Source organism: Solenopsis invicta, chromosome 8, assembly GCF_016802725.1.
Source record: "Solenopsis invicta isolate M01_SB chromosome 8, UNIL_Sinv_3.0, whole genome shotgun sequence".
Taxonomy (NCBI): Eukaryota; Metazoa; Arthropoda; class Insecta; order Hymenoptera; family Formicidae; genus Solenopsis; species Solenopsis invicta.
The window spans coordinates 4273680-4299005 of record NC_052671.1 but is presented as its reverse complement, the minus strand read 5'-3'; the positions used below and the strand labels follow the sequence as shown (position 1 = coordinate 4299005).

Sequence of the window (25326 nt, the reverse complement as noted above, 5' to 3'; positions counted from 1 at the left end):
TTTTTTTGAGTGTATGAAAATGAAGTTATACACCCGTGTTTTTAGTCAAAGTAGCCCATCGTTGCTCTTCATCTAAAAGGTTTTCCAAAATGCCACTTTTTTTTACAAAATTCCATGCTCTTAATTTTACTCTCTGTTTCTTAACAAAAAAAGAAAAAATACATAATTTGTCGAATGATAAAAAAAAAAGGAATCTTTTGCACCAGCTGAACATGCCAATTTCGACCTTTGCACTTTCTAAACGAATCCGCAAGTATCGTTTTCGGTTTCTGGAGATCCTAGTTGCGGAACTCCGTTTTAAAACCTGCTGACAGCTTCGTCGTCGGTGACGAAATAATTAGAGCTCTTCGCGCCCGAATTGTACATGCTGAAGGTGGGACTGACAATCAGGCTGCTTGTGTTGCTGAGCTCCGCTTCGTTCATCGACGAGTGCCTGCCTATAGTGGCCAGACGAGGCTTGTCCTTTCTCGCTAATGTCATACGGCCGTCCTCCGGCCTCAGCGGCATCGATGGGTAATTTGGTTGTCTGGCGAGCGTCGTCAACGCTCGATCGCCCGTGTCATTGAAGCTGCGCAAACGTTTGAGAAAATATAAACGGAGAGAGTGTTTGATCATTGGATCTTCCACAAGTGAATATCAAATGCTTTGTCAAAAATTCTCAAGTCAAATTATTATCAACAGCACCCCGCATCAGTTGTAAAGAATTTTAGTATTTTCATTAATTGTTGTCCCATTTTATATTGCGTACATAATTTTTGTTATATTTTTATTTGCTCTTTTTTATGTAATTTTTTATGATATCATGATACTGTATATAAATTTAAACGTATAGATTTAAAATTTTCACAGAATAATTAATATAACTAAAAAAAAAGACAATTTTGGAACTTTGTTATTTGCAATATTATAGATGTAATATCATCTTGTTTTACATAATAATTGAAATAAATTTAGAAATATATTTTGTACACCGAGAAAAATAATTGTTAACTTGACTGAATTTTTCAACTCGATTGAATTTCTTCAGTCTAAGTAATTGTGTTTTTTAATTAAATATATATGTAGTTAAGTTAAATATATAATTGTTTAAATTGAAGTTCAAGTAGTTATGTATTTTAGTCAAATACTTGAACTGAAAAAATTTAACCGAGTTGAAAAATTTAGTCAAGTTATAATGACTTGTTTTCCCAGTGTAAAGTTGTAGATTAACAGATAAAAATTTTGGTATTATTGTATTCTAACATGATAAATATAATTGTTCTTTGCCATATAAAAATATGTAAGTAAATTTAAAAATATCATCAAACACATTGAAAAGAGTTTGGTAATAACAATCAAGCCTTGATAATGAAATAGTTTCAGTTAAGTGCTTAGTTAATATAACCAAATATTTTTATTAATATTTAATAATCATTTGGTTACTATTAACATAATTATTAAATTAGTTTATGATTGCGTTTCAAATCTGGCAACTATATTAGCATGTAGTTTATAGAACTAGAAAACGTATTTAATAATTGATATGAAATTATTAAACACGAAAGTCCGATTTGATCGAAAAATTCTTCATTTCTTCATTTCTTCTTACTTCTTGTGTTATTCACACATTGATCTAATATCTTAATTATTATTATAATTAATAAATATTACTAAATATTTGATTATATTAATCAAACATTTAATTAAAAATATTTTACCAAAGCTTAATTATTATTATCGAACTCTTTTCTTCAATGTGCCGAGTAAAAATTCTGGAACTTTTTAATCTAATTTCTCACGTTTCCTTATAGATACCTGTGATGTCGTACGATGCCTCTCTTTATCTTGCAATGCTCGTTCCCGGTCTGCCCCTCAGTCGCGGTCCCATGGGTCTTGCATGCTTCTACTACCCCCATCGTTGGCACGGGGGACAGAGAGCCTGGCCCGTACGAGCCACCGCTCTGTCTCCTGTCCAGAATGTTGACTAGTTCCACTGACGGTGTCGGTGAGAATGTGCTCTGAGGGCACGAGACACAAAACGCCGTCTCGTGGGAGTTAAGTACCGGAAGCTATAGGAAATCTACTTCAATACACACTCCAAGAGTCACGTCAAAATTACGAGATCGCGCAGGATCTCTCTGAGGACCCTCGATTTTCTCAGGGTTTTCAGCCTCTGAGAATCCTCCCGAATCCTCATCATTTTGATTGACGAATATCGAGCCACTACCAGGTAACCAAACATATGCATAAAAATAAGAGTGCATAAAATTCAATCAATCAACCTATAGATAAGCAACTGATAAGTTTTTTACATCTATTGCCTATTTGCTAATAAATTCTTTGTTCTAACGTTCAATGTAAAGCTTCGCGAAGAAAACAATAACTCAATAGAAGTAAAATTCATCGTATAGAGATTAGGTATGGGGAGAAGCTATGTATGAGAAGTATCCGCGAGATTTCGCGGGGTGGGTAGGGGGAGAACTCTCTAAAAATCCCCTGGGACTTTGTCATTTTTATTGATGTGAATCGTACGACTGATAAATAAACAAACATACACATACGTAAAGCCAGTACATAGAATTTAATAAAATAACTCATACAGATAACTGAAAATACAAAACAAAATGCGCGCAAAAATGAAACGGCGGCCCGACCTGTCGCGGGCTTCACAAAAGCGACGATTCGTGGAGGTCGTCCCTCACCTGCAGCGACGGTCTCCGTAACAAGCCACCCTCCATACCGACGAGCTTCACGCCCTTCACGCACTTTCTGGGGCCGACGCTGGCGGGCGGGTTCTCCTGGCTATTTAAGTTGTACTCCATGTTGCTTCTCTCGACGATGCCGATCCTGTCGTTGTCCCGTTGTCGCGGCTTCTCGTTGCTCGGCCCAAGCTCGCAGCCCACTTTGGCGTAAGAGGGTGCGCACGGAGCGATCGGAGTAGCCGGGACCGGGCCGATCGACCGGGTGGGCGAGAGCACCTGTGTCGGATGAGGACCGAGAGGACTGCGCAGATTTCTCACCCCGAGGATCTGTTCGCCCTGTATCGGTTGATATACCGGGCTCGCCATGGAAACGTGCCGCGCCGGTGTCGGCATCGCGCTGCGCAGATTTTGCAGATTCTGCAGATTGTGATTCGCACGTTGCGCGACCGACATCCCGATGCTCTTTGCCTTTGACAGCTCCGAGAGGTCGTTGCCGGTCATCGCGTCGCCGTCGCCGCGATCGACCGTGTCCTCGTGGCAGCAGGCCCTTTCGTCGTCGTAAACGCACGTGCCGACGCCATCGCAGGAATCTATGCCCGACGTCGATTTCTGAAAAAGAGAAAGATCGATGCTTCGTCGATCGAGTGCGCCAAGCGAATGACACTTAGCATATGCAATTTGTAATTACTGAGGATGAATCCATGAGAGCGGCGCCGGAGCTGCTTTGCACGACGCCTGATGGCTCCTTGGACTTCGGCGATGAGTAGATGTTCAACACGTCGCAACATTGCGGAAAGTACCCTTTACCGAGCAGGGTTCTGGCGAGGTAGCTGGTGAAGAGCTGAGTGAAGAGAGCGATTATCATGACAGCGGTGCGAAAGGGAAACTTCTGACTGCGCGTCTTTGTGTCGTAGAATGGATACTGGATCAGCGGGCGTATGCCGAGTCCTCTTTCACCGCCTGAAAGCGTTTATACGTTTCAACATTTAGTTATAAAACTCTGCTAGACTTCTGGAAGATATTTCAGCTATCTGAGAAGCTTGAAACGTTTCTTAGACAACACACTTTATTCAATAGATGTCCCATGGATGTCTCTAGGAAGTCTATGCTATATAAGTTTTTTTGTTTAAAAACTAATGTTTATGTTAAAGACGTAAGAGATAAAAATGAAAAGAATTTGTAAGAAATGTTTCTTGATTTCCTTAGGCAATGGGGCAATAAAAATTCGAAAACGTATAAAAGATAAAAAAAAATTACAATAGAGTTTTGTATACATTTGAAAAATAGAACAAAGTAGAATCTTTGCAGAATAAAGAACAGAGTTGAATAAAATCAGCAAACCAACTAATATTTATATAACAGTTATAATTTCCCAATAATAATAAATTAATAATATAACTGTTATATAAAACTCTTATTATTGATTATATTGATTATATTGAGTGAGAAATTAGACAAAGTAGAACAAAGCCGGACAAAGTAGACATTATATTGTGTGACATTTCTTATTAATATTGTTTAAGTAATGAATTGATAATTAGAACTTGTCACTAACCACCGAGACGCAGGACAATAGCAATGAAATATCCCGCCAAGCAGCCGTATGTGTCCACCATAGTAGGCCAATGGATAACGGCTAATAATTGCGGAAACAGAACGACGTAGACGAGATCGGTAGACGAGATCGGAGCACAAGTACCTTCAAACAGAAATGCGACATTGATTGTTCATTAGATCGAGGATTCAGCAAATAACATACAAACTTATTTTACAAATAAATACGTGAAATAATGTAAAAAGACTTGAAATAGAAAGGGAAAGCAAACGGAACGGTTAAGAAAAAAAAAATAACGAAGTTATTAATTAAAAAAAGATACAACTCATGTTTTAAAGCTTTCTACCGATTATTATTGCGTCTTAAAAATAATTTAATTTTCTTGAAGTTTACACTGGTATATTTATTGCGAACATTGTCAGGCGCGTTTAAATAAATGCCCGCTGCTAAAAAGAACGAGAAAAATGTGATTACTTACGAAAGGTAATAAACGCTGCTGACCGTGAGAGCAACGAGAGTGGACAATATAGAAACCGCGATCACGGAAATTCGCAAGACCCAGTTTAGCTCCCGCTCGGATGCCTGTAACAAAGATGAGACTTCAATGACGTCCGTCGATGTCACGCGATTAATCAGCATAAGTTACACTTACTTTCGGTCGTATCGTGAGTTTGTAGACATTCCTGGTGAACATAGAGCTACTGGCGAGTATACTGGAGTCCGCCGAGGACATCACTGCCGCCGAGATCGCGCCGAGACCTTTAGCGAGATTAATGCAGTGAAGTGAAAAGAAAACATTCATTTCGATCATTGAGAGCGAGTAATTTTAGGAAATGTGTAAAAAAAACCTACCGACGAAGGACACCCATTCGGGCGTGAGATACCGCAGGACCATCGGCAACGCGGCGTTTCCGTCATCCGTGGTGAACGTTTTGTTGTAACCTGCGACTGAGGACCAATCGGTGGCACGAGCGACTACCCCGATAAAAGCTGATGGTACCGCGAGTAACAGGCAACCAAACATCGAGACAATTGACAGAGTCGTTGCAACGGAAGTGCTCTTAATACTTAGGATTCGTTGAAAATAACCCTAAAAAAGAAAAAGAACTTCTAAAGGGTGTGTTAACGATATAGCAAACTTGCGCCAAGTAACACTAAATTGTTACTTTCTAATAACGACATAAATAAAATAAACAAGGAAGATTAATTATAATTATTTGTATGGTAATTTTTTTAAATAGCATGTCTCTTGGCATTATAAGATTGTGCACTGAAAAAAAAGAGCTTGGTCATAAAAATCAAGTTTTGGCGACATAATTTCAATTAAGTGTTTGATAAATATAACCAAATATTTAGTAATTATAGTATATTGATAATAATCCCAAATATATATTAACAGAATAAACAATCAGTTGTCAAATAATTATTAAATATTACTAAATATTTGAAATACAAATAAGAATAAATCAAATTAGACAAATGAGAGTACAGCGCGATTAATGTTATAAAAAAGCGCAAAAATGTTATAAAAAAAATCATCTCTATTAGTCATCTTGAATTTTGTTAAAATATATTATTAATAATTGCTGTCTTCAATAATATAAGGAAGTCTCTTATTGTTACTAAATTATTTTTTCAGCGTAAACTGTAGTTTGTTCCATTTCAAATCTCTGAAATGGATAATCTTTCAGCTGTCCAATTCGAGCTTTATCGTCGTTAATTTAAAGTGTCAAGTCACCTGCCAAGGTATACCGCCGAACACCAGCAACAGCATACCGTCTATCCATTCGCCCAGGTCCTCGTTCTTCACATGTCCCATCCAGTCCTTCGGAGTCAGATTATGCTGGAACGATACCGCGGGATGCAGCATGGAAAACGGCGCAGCTATCACTAAACCCAGTAGAATGCATAGCAATTGTAGAGCGTCGGTGCACGCTACGGAGTACAATCCGCCGAAGACCGTGTATCTGAAAGTACTTTACGTAATATTTCGCTTTTCTCGTCTCGCTAGTAACTCTGTTGCGCAAGCTACGTAGGATCACTGCATCAGTCGTTGAACAATCGCCAGGAAAGACTGTTTAATCCTTTGTGTCATGAACTTTTGTATTAGGCCGATTTTTTTTGTAACTTTGTACTGGTTGTTAAATCAGAAGTCAGAATTTTAAAATTTAAAATTACCTGTCCAATACTGTCCATTATACTGATTCGGTTATCTAAGGATTTTTTAACATTTGAAAACACTTAATTATTTTAAAATTCTGACCTCGGATTAAGATTCACCCTCAAAAAACACCTAGAATACCATTAAGAAATATTCAAATTATTTATTTGGATTTATAGTAGAAGATATTAATTTTTCAATATTTTTTAAAGATTATTAATTTATAAAATAAAAACAACGTAACAAAAAGATTTGACAATACCCTGAAAAAATATTTTAGGGTGTCTGAAATAAATCTAAATTTGCTGTTTTGAATAATTTAATAAAAAATGATTTTTTTTTCAAAAAAGACATAAATTCTGATTATTTGTTTATTTATAGTAATTATGCAAATAAAAATTTACGGTTATCTATTTTTTTATATACACTTGTTTATGTGTATTAGGTTTTTTATAGAAACAAAAAAAAATTGAAACTTAACGTCAAAGTATTTAACAAAATAATTAAAAACTGTGCGGAAAAAGATGGGTTGCTGAACAAAGGATTAAAAAAAATATCTAAAATAATAAAATAATAAAATTTATACAAAATAATAAAATTTCACAATAATGAACTGAAAATTGATTTAATTGTCAAGTTTGATTAAATGTCACTTTTTACTTGAAAATGTAATTATATTTAATTGTTTTTACTTTGACTCTAATTTAATTTCTCATTTGTTTATTGATTGCAGTGCAGTGATTCTATAACAAGCATAAGCATAACCCTGATGGTGTCCATACATGGCTGCCAAGAGCGCGGACGCGCAAACGCTGATGTTCGGGTCGACGCCGGCGACGACGGCCAGCGAGCTTCCTAGCGCTCTCAGGACGGCACCGCACCAGAACAGATCGCCACACAATGCCGGAAGGAAGAGCAAGCCTCCGATGCCCGCGCCGTATCGTTCTTGAAAGGGATCCAGCATCGTCACGTACTCGGCCTTCCTCATCGGGCCCACGAAGAGCAATGCACCTACGATAATTCGTAGTCATTGAACGCGACATTGATTAGCGTAGAAAGCGAAATCGAACTCGACGACAAAGAAGATGTAAATAATTAAGTAAGGGTTTGCTTGCAATTTTACTGCTCAAGAACCAGTTCTATTTTTGGAATCATTAGCCACAATATATTTTCCACTTTATAAATATCTTTTGACGTCTCTCTAGTGGATTGGAAGGCCAAATCAGGATACCGTGTATCATTGAGAAGTAACTCGTTACACGTAACGTGGTTACACTTAGAGAATTACTTTTTTCGCTAACTGTAACTTAATTTCGTTCCTGTTCTATTTATACCGTAATTTAATTTAGTTTTTTTTATAATTAGTAATATTTGCTTGATGAACAGTAATTAATTTAATGTAGTTACTTTTATACATATATTTTTTACATTATATATAATTACTTTGTGTATTTCAAACTTATTCGTTATCATATAGTCTGTGTTCAGCAAAATAAACTGGTAAATCGTTTTCAAGAATAACTATCATAATATGATAGTTATATTGTAAACATTAAAATTGAGACTTTGCATTTTAAAATAAGCCAGTGGTTTACAATGATTTTAATATGAAGAATTTGAAGAACTTTTTAACTTGAAAATATTAATCTCATAATTTTCACAATATATTTCTAGTACATTAATTTATTATAAGTTATTAATTCATAAATACATTGAACAGTACCGAAAATCAGGCTGAGACTGTATCCGATAGGTACTTGGCACCAGGCTAGACCCCTCGTAAACATGGCCTCGGCGGTCCCGTTGACAAAGGCTCCTCCAACCCATGTTGCTGCACATACATATTATGAGTCGCAAAAATATTCATACACTTTTACTTAAAAAAAAAAAAAAAATGATAATGTCATTTTGACAGCAATAGATATGGATTTAACACCATTCCATGTTTATGTGAAGACCAAGATGATTGAAATTCGGCATTTTTTCACCGTACTACGCAGTAAAAAATAAAATGTCTCAGAAAGTCCACTCTAAATTTCAAGTTAAAATAACTCAAAAGTTAAGTTAAAATAACTCTTATTTTAAGTTATTTAAAATTAATAATGTATATGTGTTTTAATAATAGGTATTTATTTATAAAGTAACTGTAGTATTTACGCTGGACAAGTCAGAAAAAAGTAAGAGAAATAACGGGATTTTTATTGATAAAAATATACGTTGTACGAACCCCCTTTTCATTCTTCTCGTACATTACAACGCTATCAGAATTTTTTACGCTGGCACAAAGTATGTCGCGTCAGCAAACTTCTTCCATGTGAATTGCACACGTACATGTATAAATAGCGAAACGAATGCACGGTAAATTATTTTTATCTCGTTGCCCGTTTATACAAAGGATGGGAGAAAAATGGAAAAGATAAACGAATTGGGTAGGAAAGGGACAGATGCGGCCGAAGGGGAAAGGGGCGAGGTCACATTTTTCCACGGATACGCATATCTCGGAGTGGTCATTACAGTAATGGAGAATGCAAAAAGATATTCAGTACAGCGGAGACTAATGAGAAAATTTGAAACGGTCGAATAAAAACAAGATTATTGTACATTCAAGGGCGCAGGTAGCTCGTTAAAAGCCAAGTGGATTATAAAGTAACAATACAAACCCATTTTGCGAAACCTGTTTTGCCTCGAGAACTAGAGCTGAGTTAAAAATAGTAAACCCGGAAATATATAAGCAAAGAGAGAGAGAGAGAGAGAGAGAGATTGAGAAAGAAAGGGTAAAGCGAATTAATTTTAAACGAGACAACGAACGCGAAGATGCAACCAGCGGTCTCCTTTTACGACAGTTACCCCTTACGATGCAAGGTGGTTGACATCTGTCGATATCGGGGCAGGAGAAAGTAACGTCGGAACGTGCGCGCGCTTCTTGCGGGATAATTTCGTAAAGTCTAATGGAAGATATAACGAGAAGAGGCGCGCTTCGGCAGCGGCAACACTCGCGATAGATTATCAGTTCCGTGAGTGAGTTCAACGCCTGCAAAGGCTGGTATTTGTGCCGCAGTCATTTTTTAAAGTTATAGACAGAATTGGAAAGTACATTGTAACACCGTTACCGGCGTTACAGTTTTTTATATCGTTACTTCATCAATCTTTTTTTTTCTGTCCGTACGGTAATGGTGTGTAACAAATTTTAGCGTTTACCTTTTTCGTTATTTTATAAATATATAACATGTGGACTGTGTGTATATTGCGATTAACCAGAGCCACTACAGATCCTATTTTGAGCTGGTGAAATAGCGACATGAACGATTGGATGCCATTCTAAGAAAAGGGTCATCAAAATTTCTTTAAAAGATAATTTAAAAAATAACGAAACTTTCTAAGTAGCAGTAACGCGTTACGTTTTATAATTAATGAAATTAAATTAATTTGCATTGATAGAAAATAGACGTACAACTGCATTTTTACAATTACTTACGTTTACATTATGTAGAATGGTTTTAACGGATAGCACAAGTTACTTTTATAAAATAACGTTCCCGGTTATAGATTCTCAATTCTCGAAATCAGGAGTTCTAATTCACATATCTCTATGCATTTCTTTTTAAATGCTACGAAGGGATGGCAACGACATATCAAACGTCAAAAATTAAAAAAGTGTAATAAGAATAGTGTCTCTCTCCAATTAAATTCCCGGTTGAAGAAAAACCAATCTCCGAATTGGTCGATGGAGGAACGCGTAGGTAGAGCTTGCGCAGGCACAATTTTTCAGCGTCTTCTAATAATATCCGCATAATTCCGATACCACACCGAGAGAAATCGTTTGGTAAGGTCAACTAACGTTTAATTGAATAGTGATCAATTGAATTTTGTAGTACCAAAAATTTAGTTACATTTAATAAAACTTTTTGTAATTTGTTGTATAAAAATAATTATTTTATTAAGGCTACAAATTGTTTGGTCAAAGCAATTATATACATATTTAGTAATTATAACGATAAAACTCATTTGATTATTATTCAACCAAATGTTAATTGATTTTACCAAACATTTCTCTCAGTGGAGTAGTTCTTGACCTCGCTGACCTTCTAAAGTGTTTCGAAACAGGAAGTCCGCATAATAGGCCTGCGTTCGTTCTAATCAGGGTCACGCGTGGCGGAATAAATTGGCTGACGCATGATATCGTATGATATTATGTGCTGTTAGGGAGAGTACTTTTGCCGTGACATTTCTTCAATCATTACATGGGCGAGAGGATAAAGCTGTTGGGAAAAATTCAATCACGAAAATTCTTCTATTCTACTAAAGCCCTTATTATGGATTGGAGATTAAAGATTGCGAATTGGAGATTAAATAGAATTGGAATTCAACTAAGAAACAGATTAAAATTAAATTTTTATAATGGATTGAATACTAAGCTTCAGTCTCTAACGCGTAGTCTGATCTGTCTGACATGAGCTTAAAGATGTATCACATCCATTTTTACAAATATATTATATATTAATATTTCTACTTTAAAGTTTAAACAATCTATTAATATAAAATTGTGTATCTAATATCCTATCTAATATTTATAAAATATCGGTTACAACTTGATGCAAAAACTGCTTCTTCTTATGCTTTGAAAGTAGTGTTTCACAAGTAGTGTAACGATTTTGGAGAGCCAACTCCAATAATTTATCCGGGACTCATTTTTCTTCTTTTTGGCTTTTAAACAGCTTGGAAACAGCGTTTTGGCTAACATCCAACAGGCCTGTCAGTTCTTTCAGCCTTCGAGCTGGATTTTGATCCAAAATTACCTGCAATTTTTCATCTTTGAATCTTTTTAGATGTCTGCACCTTGTCTTACAAGTCAAAATCCATTTTCGAATCGTCCAAACCACTATTCCGTGTTTTAATGGATGGAATAGAATCGGGATAAGTTTTATACCTATATTCATAGTCCTTCCTTGAGAAATGAGGATTTCTTGTTCCTGTCTGTCTTCATTTCGCGTATGGTAAAATGTTGTGAGCGAGGCAGACGGGAAACATGAAATCAGTTCTCAAGGAAAGACTACGAATACGGATATTAAATGGATAATTTGATAATCTTCAGCGACCGTTTTCCTTTGATCAAAGAAGCAAAGCAGGTGACAAAAATGTCGCTTACTACGGTCCATTTTTATGTGTTATAAACAATGAGTATTTTTTTATTATAATAATTCCACAATTGTTAAGATGCATACATGTAGAAATATTAGTTTTGACATACGACAAATGTTATAGAAAAAAAATTATCGTTATTTATTGCTAGCATCTGAATGTCACCTAAAAGTTATTTATATAAAAAGATTAGACTTTTGCCGTTATTTCTTAATAGAATTTTTACTAAGGCACACTTCTGCTTCTTATCAAAATAACTTTAGATCCAGGTAGAAAATTGTCGCGAATTTTTTTGTATTACTTTCAAATACAAAAATAGAACAATCTGTAATTTTTTTCATAATTCTTTCGTTATTTTGAAAATATTTTGTAATACATTTTTAACACGAAGCAGATTTCGCCGCAATGTTCGAATATCCGAAGGCGACATACGGCGGAATTTTCGTTGAGCGCGCTGCGGTCTTGAAAAATTGATTTTCTTCTTAAAGTTTTAGTTAGGGACAATTACCGATAAGGGTGAAGACGCCGAGCAAGGGGCCGAGGCGTCGATTTGCCAGCATCATGTCATCCTGCATGTTGTTCTGGGCGGCTTGCCGTCTCTTGAAGGCGGCGGCCCACACGCCGACGGCCAGCACCGCGATGTAAAACACAATCACGCCGATTACGCCCGTCACGTACATTCCCATCCTCTTCTCCGCGCCCCGTGTTCTCGTCTGCTTCCGGATGTGAGCTCTGCAACTGAATGATTGATAGTAAAAGCGGCGTAATAACTAACGTCGCTAAACATCTACAGAGAGCCGCAGAAGTGTTTGCGCCCCCTCAATCGTATTGGCTTTGAACGATCGATGGTTCCATTTCTAGAAGAGATATTACGGGATTCTCTGTCGAGAAGAGAGAGCGTAATTTTAAATCGAGCCTTCGATCGATACTGGCTATATCGAGAAGTAACAATTAGATATGATTAGTACGATTTGGTACGATCCACTTTGCCAATCGGAGATTTTTTTGTACCTTCCAATCATTGATCTTTTGCTCTTTAAAATTCTTTAATGCTAATGGTATAAAAGTCAAACAAACGAGCAAACTGTTGGATGTCGATTTAAAAATATGTATCTTTAATGTTTTAACAATGTGGAACGTTTCGCTCTCTACGGAATCTTTTTCAGCACGCTTGAGTTAACATTTATTATTTCAGTAAATTAACAAAGGTATAATATCTATCACGGGAAAAACCTATGATATAAAATACTGTGACGTATATAACGCGGCAGAATGTTAATTAAGTGTAAACGCAAAGACTTAATAATGTAACAAAAGTCATTAATTGAATCTGAGTCTGTCAGGTGTATCAAAGACAAATGTGGCTGCGTTCATGTCCGAAGTTAATCTTTGAAAATTGTGTTATATAAAATAAATTAAAAATAGGGAAGAAATGAAAATGATAGGGAGATTGATTTAATTAATTGGCATAAAAAGAGCGCTGATTCTCCGTTTTTATATATTTGTGATGGCAAAAGAAACAATAAAAAAATTATTGTACAATATTGTGTTATATTTATGATATAGAAGAGACATTTTGTGATAATTTTTTTATTGTTTCTTTTGTCATAATACTAATGCATAAAAATGAAATAATATCAACTCGCCACTTGTGTTAACTAGACCCGGTTTCCCCTTATCGCAATAAATGAAACGTATAACTTACAATGTCGCCTATGATGAGATGTGTATCAATTGTGATCGTACGTGCGAATCTTTTTAATCGATATCTTGATTATAAATGATACTAGGAAACGTAAACCGAGCATTTGTTTTTTAATTAAATATACAACATCCAAGCATATATTGATTTTTTTTCCGAACAAGTTTCGACAAGTCTATCTAGGATACTAAAATAACATTCGCCTGCACTGTTAAAAATATCATGAAATTTAATGTATTTTTAAGTTACACATTAAATTAACAGCATTAAATTTACATTAAATGTTTTCAATGTACCTGATTAAAGTTTTCTTCCATTATATTACATTAAATTCTACCGTCGATTGTTAACAGTGTAGTTAGTCTAATAATTCAGTATTCGTATTTAAATTTAATCCGTTTTTCTGTTTTTTAATACGTATCATTTCTGAAATCATTTTTGTTTGAAGAATGAGTTAGATTCTATATCGAGTATTTTACAATTTGCCCAAGCAAAAGAATGATTAAGTTGTAACACTACTAATAACTGAGTTTTTCAACAATTGTAATTTTCTACTAATTTATATTCTTTTATTCTTGTTTTTAATTTTCTTTACCTTTGCCAACATATGAGGCGTTGCAATCTCTACAGTTTATTTTGTACGCTATGTTGTTCTTCTCTGTTAAATTATTTTTATCTTTACCTTGATAAACTTGTCGAGTTTGTTTAAGCATTTATAGCTCGTTATAAATTCCTCTTTATTCATTAGTCGCAATTGATTCGATTATATTTTTCATATATGGAAAAGTTAAAAAAATTTCTGACATTTCGACAATAGTTTTATTCTTTAATTTATATTCTATTGATTAAGTTTGTTGATTCTGATATGCATTTTATTAAATATAAATTTCAAGGATAACCGTTGTCAACTAAAACCTTGATACAGAGCTCTAAATTCATCTTGCGAAATTATGGATGTGAAAGTAACATTGTCCGACCGACAAGGCTGTAAATGGTTCCTATTTTTTGGCACAGCGGATGATGAGAGAAAAAGAAAAAACCTTTCCGGAAAGATTTCTCTGAAATAAGCCAATATTATTTTGTACATAAAGAGGTACATTAAAAAAAAATCAAACAAAGACTCTTTTCATGTAGTAAACTGTAAGTGATTGTAATTTGTTAAAATTATCCGTATGTATATACAGTATATTTTCTATTTATTCGTGCGATCGGTGCAGCTGAAGTTATATCATAACATAAATTCCAATATCTCGTAGTATCTTATATTCTAAATCTTGCATGACTTATGTTGAGGAATCAACTATCAGTGAGAAATCCACGGAGACTTTATAAGTTTGTATATGATGCTGTCAAAGTATGTAGATGTTAAGATGAACTGCATGACTGGGATAAATTCTTTTCTCGAAACGTTCGTATTGTGGACACGCAATATGGATCGAAATTTATAAAGCTTTGCAACATGTTGCTTATCGAAATTTATAATAGCTGTATGAAGGTCGTTTAACGTTAGATTCTTTTATTTCTTTTATGATATTATAACTCTTGACGAGCAATTTCGTTAAGGAAGCATTCAAGATGTTCTTTGTCATTGGTCACAACATAGAGCTATATAACGCTATAACAGCGCAGTAATAGTTAACAACCGGATGTACGTAGTTACAGTATTTGTCATACGAGATCGTGTATGTGTATTGTGATCGCAAAGTTTGGCGCGCGTTTTGTGAAACGCCCGATACAATTGATTATTTTATTATTGCACGTCACTCCAAGTTGGCGCGTCCCTTAACGTTGCATGCTTAACAAGACTGATAATGGGACGATTACATTTGTGGACGGTCGGGCAATAGAGAGACACGCGGAGAGGTACATACGGATTAATCGGACGCGAAGCCGCGCTCTCGCGATCAATACTGCGTTAATTATTCCATCTTCTTGATTAACATTGTCGTACAAATAAGCCCGCATAGATATGTAGATCTTCGCTCGTTTGTTGATACAAGAAGCTCCTGGACTTTGATATTTAAAAATTGATATCCGCCGTGGATTCGCGGCGAAAAGGTAGCATGTTCCCACATTCCGAAAGAAGAAGAAGAGATATATTAATTGTTTTACATTACGTTAACAGACTGTTCTGATCGCGTAAAATCGTCGAGGAAAGCTCGACTCGATGTAACAGCATATAGAGCAAATATACTTTGATATGATTGCTTCGTAAAATGTTGTAATTTACACACACACACACACACACACACACACACACACACACACACACACACACACACCACATATATATATTTCTTTTTCACTTGAAAATGTTATTGAATTTTAAGTTACTTTTTGTTTATTTATTGGTTGCTGCAATAACTTATATAATTTATAATCATTTTTAATGTTAATTATATATTTACAACTGCTTTAACCATGCAAATTATAGCTATTATCACTATGTAAATAGAAAGCAAATATTTAACAAATAATTAGCTTCGCTATAATTGCGATTGCATTTTTACTACATGGAAACGTTTCTTTGATTTTAATTATATCTTAATATTTTATTATATTAATGTGTATTTAAAATCATCACAATTTATAGTAAAATTTTTTAACAGTTGCTAGAATTATGAACATAATATTATTACTACTAATATTATAGCAGTAATAATTATCAGAAGTATAAAAATGGAGCTCCTAATTATAATTATTTTACCATACAGAGAGAAAGCATCCTTTTCTCTCAATGTAAAGCTGAGAATTGAGCTTGTGCAATTATTATTTGAGTGATTTGCCATTCTATAAATGTCAAAATTCATGGGAAATTCTATAGAACTAATTAGAACGTCTCTAGACGTGATCTTTTATTCTTATCAGAGCGACAAATTACTCGAGTTTCGCAAGCTCAATTTCCTTTTAGAGTGACGTTTCGCTCTACGAGATTCAGACAGTCTGTATTAAATCCATGTAGCAGAGCGACATCAAAAGACGACGTAACAACGATCTATTTTGATCTGGACGTTATCTTTTAATGTCACTCTGTTATTTGAGAACGCGGCAAATTGAATCGAGTTTTTCTTTTTAAGAATAAATTTTACGGAGATAGGTGTAATTAATATGATGTTCTACGAAAAAAAAAAAGAGATCGCATAGAAGTTACGTTTTCCCCGATGTCGAGAGCGCTTTTAGCCGCGCGCGATTACTCTCCGTGTGACCGATGACATACAGGTTGACATTTACTATTGAGCACATTTCGTGATGAAGGGAGTCTGCGCCGAGGCAGCCCGTTCGTCCGTCGCGTATAGAGGAGCTAATCGAGCGCGACGGCAATCGTATAACGCGGTTTAAAATTCAAGTGTGCCCCACATATCGGACAGGATGGGTCGCGGAGGGTCGTGACCCGAGCGAGCGAGCGAGTACGGTGCCACCGAGTCACGTATAAGGTTCAGTCGAATTCCGTAACGGTCCTGTGCATTATTAACTTGCGCTCTCTCTCTCTCTCTCTCTCTCTCTCTCTGTCAGTCTCTCTGGACCAAGAAGCTGACGTGTCGCTCGTTTTAATGAACTCGTCTCGAGCGCGCGCACAGAACGCGAAAATAAGCCTACTCGCGATACGAGAGATGAAAGGGAGGGAAGGGTAGAAAGAGCGAGAGAAAGATGCACCGTGGCCGTTCGTGAAATATATATATATATTTGCAGAAGCTATCTTCGGCGTAGGCGCCAACTCGAAGTACGAGATATCGAGGGATCGATGCGCGAGACCCGGCCTGCTTAGGTATAACGTGCCGGATATCGGTGACGTTCCTCGATAACGCGATATTTTTACGTCAAAAATTTTCAGATGTGGCGTTATAACGCAAGCGTTTTAGATTGAATTAAAATTGGAACACGCGTGTCAGATGCTCTCCCTTGCAATTCAGGCGCAACGTGAAAAAGCGACCGTTTGAAGATTAAATTATGAAAGTTTCGCATGCGGAGCTTGTGCGCGCGCGCGCGTTTGTTCCTCACTTCTCGCAGTTCGAAAACTATCGGCACGTCTCTCTTTTAAAATGCACGTTCAAAGTGCGCCTCTACGCGCGACAGTTTTAGAATACAACCGCGTCAATTGATGATCTATTTAACATCCACGTTATATAGAAACACGTACGTGCCACGGTTATATACTTAAACTTCAATAATCGATAAACACGCCATTTCTATTCCAAAATGGTAATAACTGGCGGAATATAATGGGGGGGGAGGGGGGAATATGAAAAATTTAACTCAACGTAGAATTTATATTTCATGTAACAAAAATATATTAATCATTCTTGCGCGTTAAAATCTAAAATAGGAAGCTGTCAGTAAAATAAGCTTCAAAGCTAAAAAAACGAGTTGCGAAGGAGTTACTTATTTTTTTACTTGCTTTTTCAATAAAACCTTGATTGAAGCCTCGGATTTAATCGTTTGAGTTAATCGTATATACTTACGTGAGAAAATGCCAAATAAAAAAAAATGAAGTTTAGTGCACTCAAAAAGAAGAAATGTTTAATTTTAAGATATTGAAATCTTTTATTTCTGTCTTCGTTTTTTTAAAAACTTAAAAATGTTTTGTTTTAAACGACGTATAGGTTTAAAACATTAAAACGTATAAAACTGAAATCTTTAACAGACTTTAAATATTTTATTGTTTTAAATGTAAAAACTGTTTAAAATTAAAACATTTTTGAGTATTTGAAAAATGGAGATAGAAATAAAACATTTTAATATCTTAAAATTAAACACTGTTTTTTAGTGTATACGTGCATTTTTTGATCAATTCTTTTTTTTTATTAAAAAAAACCCTTCGATTGTAAAGCTTAATCAAGTTCTAAGAATTGCTGACAATGAGTAAAAGCCGAGCGTAATATCGATACACTAGTGTTGCGACCTTCGTACATGAAAGTGAGCAGTCTGATCGCGCTGCAGGATGAGCCCTCAAACGGTTGTTACAAAAATGTTTAATACCAAGCGTGAAGACACGCACCAATAAACGGCCTTCGATGAGACTTTTTGGTAAGAACGCCGGATAAAATTTTAACTTTTTTATTTAGCATCCTACAAATGTAGTTATCTCGCTTTAAAAACCCGATGCCGATAGCGAGTAAATTTACTTCTTCGAGGTAGGAAGTAATCTTTTGTCGATAATGTGCTCACGCCTATGATCTCATTATCTCACCGACGCAAAAATAGAAGAATAAGCTAATACGTGCTTGGTCGTGATGAAGGGTAAGCAGCCCTCAAAGGGTGTGGGAAAGCGAAGAAAAAGATGCGAGAGAGAGAGATAATTTTATGCAAAAGCATCTTTCAAGGCTGAACAATCGTGGAAGAATTTTTCAACAGGATATTTCCAATTGAGAATATCATGGCCGGTTATATAAAAGGAAAGAGTTAGGTAGAAAGGCAGAGAGAGAGAGAGAGAGAGAGAGAGAGATTATATTATATTTGCTTTACCATAGAAGTCTTTTGAAAAGGATATAAAAGTAACCGGATGAATATATAAATGAGACAAAAATGAAATACGGCGGACTATCATATATCGATTCTTGGCACGATAGATATATAAAAATAGCGAATGATAAATTATTATTGCCTTTGTATTAAACAATTGTGGAAAAATTTAATTCGCTGCTGCATTAGAGACCAAGAAATTTGGAGCGATTTGATAATCAATCGGAGTCTTTCTGTCTTCTTTATTCTCTTTCCTATAATCTCTCTTTTTTGCTAATTTATTGCTAAAAAATGATTGCTACTAAAGAATGATATGTTACTTCTCAAGGCATTAAAATACTTTCGCTGCTTTGTAATGATTGATCATCTCTGTAATGAATAACACGCTTACAAATATTGTTTACACGAAAAGAAGAATTTTTCTGAAACATATAGATTTGAAAATAATTATATTGAGCCGTTTAAAAAATTGTATCGGATGTTCAACTTGATTGCTAGAATGTTGAAACTGTTTGCAGTAACATTTATTATGCTTGGGCGTCCTACAAAATTATTTTGACCGACGGTTTAATATAAAATATCTTTCTTGTGATCACTTTTTTTAGCGTTTTAAATTAGTTCTTTAATATAAAATTATTTTCTTTTCTGTATCCAACTAAATTCTTGGATGCTGCGGTAAAATTATTATTTTTGTGTACGATATATATATTTGAAATCTTAAAAGCCAATATGCCATACCGCAAATACACAGCTTGTACATTATCATCTTCGAATATTATTTCAGCTTTAACATGTTTATCACAACAAAATATTTCTGCATCCGAGTGGCAGCTGTGGTCATCTCTCCAAAGATCCAGACAGACGCAAATATTTCTAGTCGTAATACCTCGATTTAATGAAAATAGTGACAGCGATTGAAAGTCCAATCAAAACTTTATACATATAATCAGCAAATTTTATCACACTTGCTAATTGTTCTGTACTTTTCAATGTACATTGATATCTACGAGACTCGAAATTACGTTAAACGTATCCTTTTAGCTTTTAGAGTATGTAAAAAAAATTCAAATTTGTTTCGAGGAAATGCTAATGGCGCTAATTATATGTTATTCCACAGATGTAGAAGCATCGAATGCAAAAGTGGACCGATTGATAGCACAATACGATCATCGAAATGCGCAAAAATTCTACGAAACACCGCCGCTGGCAATGCTACATGCGTTATGAAATTAGAAGCGAAGTTCTGGTGAAACTGAGAGAGAGAGAGAGAGAGAGAGAGAGAGAGAGAGAGAGAGAGAGAGAAGCTGCGTTAGGAACAATGACGTTGTACCAGGTTCGAGAATTCGATCGCTCGTAAATAGTTGGTAATATTCCGCGAGTAAGGATTTTCACTCCGCAAAATAATGACTCGTCTAACAATAAAGCCGAGACTCACTTGGCTCGTCCTCGGCGCACGAGTAAAACCAGCGCACGCGGTTTATCTTTGAACACGTAAACTGGGCTGCTACGCTGCCAACTTTTCGTGCCAGTCAGCATCTTTCCGTCGCGAACGCCAAGTGACCGCGAATCGATCCGCACTTTAACGCTTTGATTCTACTCTCCGAGATGAAGTGAAGAAGAGGAAGATACCTGACCGCTGCTCTGTTTGCTTTTTTCTTTAAACGACCACTCTGAGTAACGCAGGGTGCAGTAACATAAGTGATAGCGTCGGTCTCGCAAAGTTTTTTTTAACAATACGTGTTATCCTAGACTCGATAGTAATTCAAGAAATATTTCCGTAATGTAAATTTTCATCAGTGTAGATTAACTTTGATCTTGGTTTAATTTAACTTTTGTTTTCTTCTAGCTCTAAAAATTAGAAAAAGGTTAAAGAATGAGTTAAACTGAGATTAAAGTTAATCTACATTGGTGGAAATGGATATAACGGAAATTAAAATTTCTCTCTAAATCTCGCATGGTGAAACGTCACTCTGAAAGAGCGAAAAGTGAGTCTGTGCAATGTTTCGAGTGATTTGTCACTGTAATGAAAGTACAAATTTACTCTTACAAGGTGAAAATTGAACCTGTGCGATTTTTCACTTTACAAGATAATAGACAAAGTATCAGATTAAAGAAGTAGTTTTTTCTGCTGGCCGTAAAGAGAAAAAGTGAATGAATCAGTTTTATCAGTTTACATTATTTAAAGCCGTGTCTAGTCCGACTTTAAAGTAAAGTTGCGATAACGTAAAATGTTGTTGATATTAATTGACCGTCGACTTCTATTAACCCTTTTTTAACTCAGTTTGTTGAAGAATTGGGAGTCCAGTATGTACTTCATTTTGGATATTAATTGAATTTGGGAGTTATTGAATGAAACAAAAATCCACGTGCTCATAGTATTTACTAATTTACAATCCTCCGAAGCCTTGTGTCCACAAGATTTCAGACAGACAGAAAATTGATCAATCGTTTGAACAATTTGACCAACTGACTAATGCGATTGGTCAATTCGCTCTCTTTGTCTCTCTCTCTCTCTCTCTCTCTCTCTCTCTCTCTCTCTCCCTTTCCGAACTCTCGGACCGATTGCTAGCGTCGTTGGCACAAGGTACCTTATGTATAATTTATAAATTGTTATCATCATTACATCTATCTCTTCAGCGGGAAGAGATATGATATTGCGATGCAGTTTTCGGGTGCCACGAACACGGTCTTGCCGGTTTTTTTACATAAAAATGCGAATATTGACGCTGAATTGTTTCATATGTGCAGCATCCGTAATCGGATTGTTTAGAGTTACATGGGTGTGCGGTGAAGTTTACGACGAGGCGCAGCACCGGATAGGATAAAGGATGTTGAGAGTAAAACGGGAGGAGACGAGAGAGAGAGAGAGAGAGAGAGAGAGGGATAGAAAACGAGGAGGGGTCAAAATTTCGAGTCGTACTACTTACCGCCGGCTACCTCCGTGAAATCACGCAGCGCATCCCTTTCACGCGGACGTGCCCATCCCGCTGTGTGCCGTCTCGACTTCCTTTCCGTCGCGACGAAGAGGAGCTCACCGAGCCCGAGGGAGGAGGAGGAGGAGGAGGAGATCGGCTTCTCTCGCGGCACGCGGATGGCAGCTTCGCACACTCTACGCTACGCCAACCGGGCGTTAGCCGTGCGACAGAGAGAGCCCAGGCAATACGACTGAATCTCTCCCACGGATTCAGCATCCCGCACGGCCGACACGCTGGATCGCCACCACCTCGTTGGGGGTAGCGCGCGCGTCACGGACAAGGACGGAGCGCCGGTCACGCGCGCGCGCCTCAGATACAGATATACAGGGTGGTGCAACCGGAAGCTGCGGCTGATCTCGTCGCGAGAGAACACGTACGGAAATGTACGCTCAACTTCTTGCACTTTCCAGGGAAAACGACTGACGTCGCTGACGTTTCTCGCTAAATATTAATCCTCGGAAAATTTAAAATCCTCTGATACAATTTTTGCTCATCGACTTCATATAAGATACGTGGACCAAGCTACTTGGGCTCAACTGAAGATCCAATTGATTGAGCGTTGAGTACCGAAGAAAATGACGACGCGAGCTCGACGGACGAGAAAATTTTCACCCACTTGAGACTCGTCGTAGCGATTGAGAGCAATAGTGATAATTCGCGGACACCTTGTACATGAATAAAGAGCGAGCGAGCGAAAGAGAGGAAGAACCGATCCAACTAGGGGCCATGATAAGGGGGGAAGAGATACGTAGGAGAAAAGTACAAGCTCGCAGCGGAGTAGAGGAGAGATCTATGTAAGGAGAGACGGTGGAGAGAGGCGATGTAAGGACGAGAGGCGATGGAGGGGAAAAATTGGAAAAAAAGTAGAGAAAGACAGTCACGCGGAGCAGCGGGTCAATGTTTCAACGATGTGATAAACGATACAGTGTCAATGCTACGAGACCGAAGGTATCGCGGAGCGGTGAATGGGTGGATTTTATGAAAAAAAAAATTTTTATTAGTAGGCAAGGAAAAAAATTGTATAACATCTCCGAACGTGTGAGGGATAAATCCGAAGATATATGAAGAAGGAATTGGATATGTTGAGGCAGACAGAATCTTCAAGAGATCCAATCGAGCGAGAATATTAATAGAAGACACGGGGAATATGGGTTACGGTAAAAGGGAGTAGCAGATCGTAAGGATCGTAAGGGAAAGGGAAGGACGCGGATGGATCGATGGACTTAAATATAGGTAGATAAATAAATTTAAGTACATAGAAATTTATTTAAAAAAATCCCTGGAGTACGTAAGCCTCTCCTTGTACAGTTATTGTTATTACGTCGGATATGTATTACGTCAATAGGAGAGCGAGGAACAGAGAAGAGAGAAAGAGAGAGAGAGTTTTTTATTAGAAAACGAACGTAAAAAAGTATGAAAAAAAATGTGGCGTGATAGAACTAATCTAGATTTAAAATATAATTTACATTGATCAACCAGTGTCAAAGGAAGATAAAGTTAAAATACAAAAGTGCATAAAAAAGAATAGGTAGAAAGAGAGAAAGAAAGAAGAGCGGCGCGAGATAAAAATAGTGAGAGAGAGAAAGAGAGAGAGAGAGAAAAAGAGTGGGAAGGGAATATGTTCATGTGCGGGGGCAGCCCCCGTATTGATCTGTTCGCGCAAACTCCTGGTCCTTAGGCTCTCTCCGCGAACGACCCTCGCCCCCGCTTGTCACCACCCTCGTCCTGTTTCATTCCTAGCTTCCGAATGCATGGTCCAGAGCCCTCTAGAGGTTCAACTGTGATCCCGGCCGCTGTCTCCGCCACTTGTTTGAAATCCCACTTGACACTTAACGACACTTTCTCGTTGTCTCGCTCATTTTCGAATATCGTTGCAAAAAGTTTTCTGAAAACTATCTCTGGTATCCATAACTCCGTTCAACATCTCGAGAAATGTATTATTTCAACTCTTTTTCCTTGTGTAACATTTATAGATGTTACAGTTTCCAAATTCACCTTTTTAAAATTTCCATTATTATTTTGCGACAGTATCGATCTTTTTTAATTTTTAGAACAAGAAACAATCAATGATGTATAATTATTAATGTTCTTAACCCGGAAAATTTCTTGGTATTTACATTTTTTTCTGATTTTTGTCTTACAGTTTTTTTTTTTAATGTCTTTTCTATTGTTTTTGTCAAATGGTTAAAAATTTTTTTTATTTAAAAGCTCTAATAAGTAATTTATTAATAAAACCCATTGTCATTGTATTAAAAAAAGTCTTTAATTTTAAGTTCTTAAAATATTTTATTTTTGTCTCCGTTTTTTAAATATTCAATATTATACTTAACTTAAATACTTAAAAATGTTTTAGTTCAAGCTTTTAAGATTTAAAACATTAAAACGTTTAAAACTGAAATTTTTAACAGAATTAAACGTTTTAATATTTTAAAATTAAACATTTCTTTTTTGAGTGTACGGCAGTCATTTTTTTCGTATTTTATAGAAATGTTCAGAAAAATAGGAAAAATTAAACTTTTTCTTCAATTTTATTTTTTCGAAAAATTAAGAACATCTAACTAAAAAAAACTACGTAAAAAGTATTTAAATACGTTATGCGTTCAATATTAAAAAATGTTACTTATGATGCTGACAACTTGTATATTTGTCTTCAACAGTTTCAAATTGAAGCGTACATCACGAAGGCAACAATGTATATGTATTGCCAACAATTTAACAAGATAGTGGTATCAACGACAGCAATGTATAGTCTCTAGTTACTTCGGCAACATAACAGTAATTTTGAAGATAACGATTTCAAAGTTGCCGGTAGAGTTGCTGGCAAGTTGCTACGCAAAGTGGTTATATCGCAATGGCATCAATTTACCAACAAATGCAACTCACAATCGGTTACTGCAATTTTGGCAGCGACACACATTGTGATGCAAGCATTATGCAACAATAATAGAAACAAGTTGCTATCTAAACACTAATAATATAATTATGCACACAAGGAATTGTATCAATTAGAATTGAAGGAAGTCATAATAAAATCGGATCAAAAGCGATAATAAAATCAGACGTCCCATTTAATCGGAGCGATTAGGTTGTATCTACGGGCTAGTTCTCAATCATCATCCACGATGAAAGTAACGTACGTTGCACGTGGAGTTTCGCAATGCTTAAATGCACCGTTGCAAAGCTAATTGGCACAATTGCCAGGCCACCTTGAAGACGTACCATGACCCTGCTCCTCGGGTCACTACTAGACAGGGTTGTCTCAGAGGGTGCGTCCGTCACGGCTCGCATCAACGTCGATAACGACTTCCATTTTTATCAGTAACGTAGCTAGAACTTTTGTAGCTTTAGCTAAAAATTAAATTGCAGTGAAATAGATTAAAAAGTCTCGACAAGGTTCATTCCTGAACTAGTATGAACGCACAAGGTGTCCCGAATCTACATTTCTTGACAGTTAAACTAATCTCTTTGACTTTACAAGAGTTAAAAATTTATAAATTAGGAGTTTACAAAACGACGTTCAATTTCTTTTAATTTGCCTAATTTTTACAAGGGACGGAAGTAATTAGCGTAGGCAACGATAGCGGTTTTAGCGTCAACGACGAGCGCGTTAACGATGTTGCGGTAGCGCGTGATCGACGGATGGGGAACAATGT

At 36.3% G+C, this 25326-nt stretch overlaps 1 protein-coding gene across 1 annotated transcript; it reads right to left on the bottom strand.

The window, feature by feature from the left end:
• LOC105198124 (high affinity choline transporter 1) lies at positions 1-21914 on the bottom strand. The gene is given in 14 exon segments (XM_026134602.2): positions 1-568; positions 1795-2048; positions 2682-3290; positions 3370-3641; positions 4237-4366; positions 4368-4380; positions 4715-4818; positions 4889-4995; positions 5089-5326; positions 5975-6203; positions 7180-7408; positions 8121-8228; positions 12045-12274; positions 21626-21914. Coding segments are annotated over 13 exon segments (2742 nt in total). The 5' UTR covers positions 12223-12274; positions 21626-21914; the 3' UTR covers positions 1-297.
• Positions 21915-25326: the final 3412 nt, after the last annotated feature.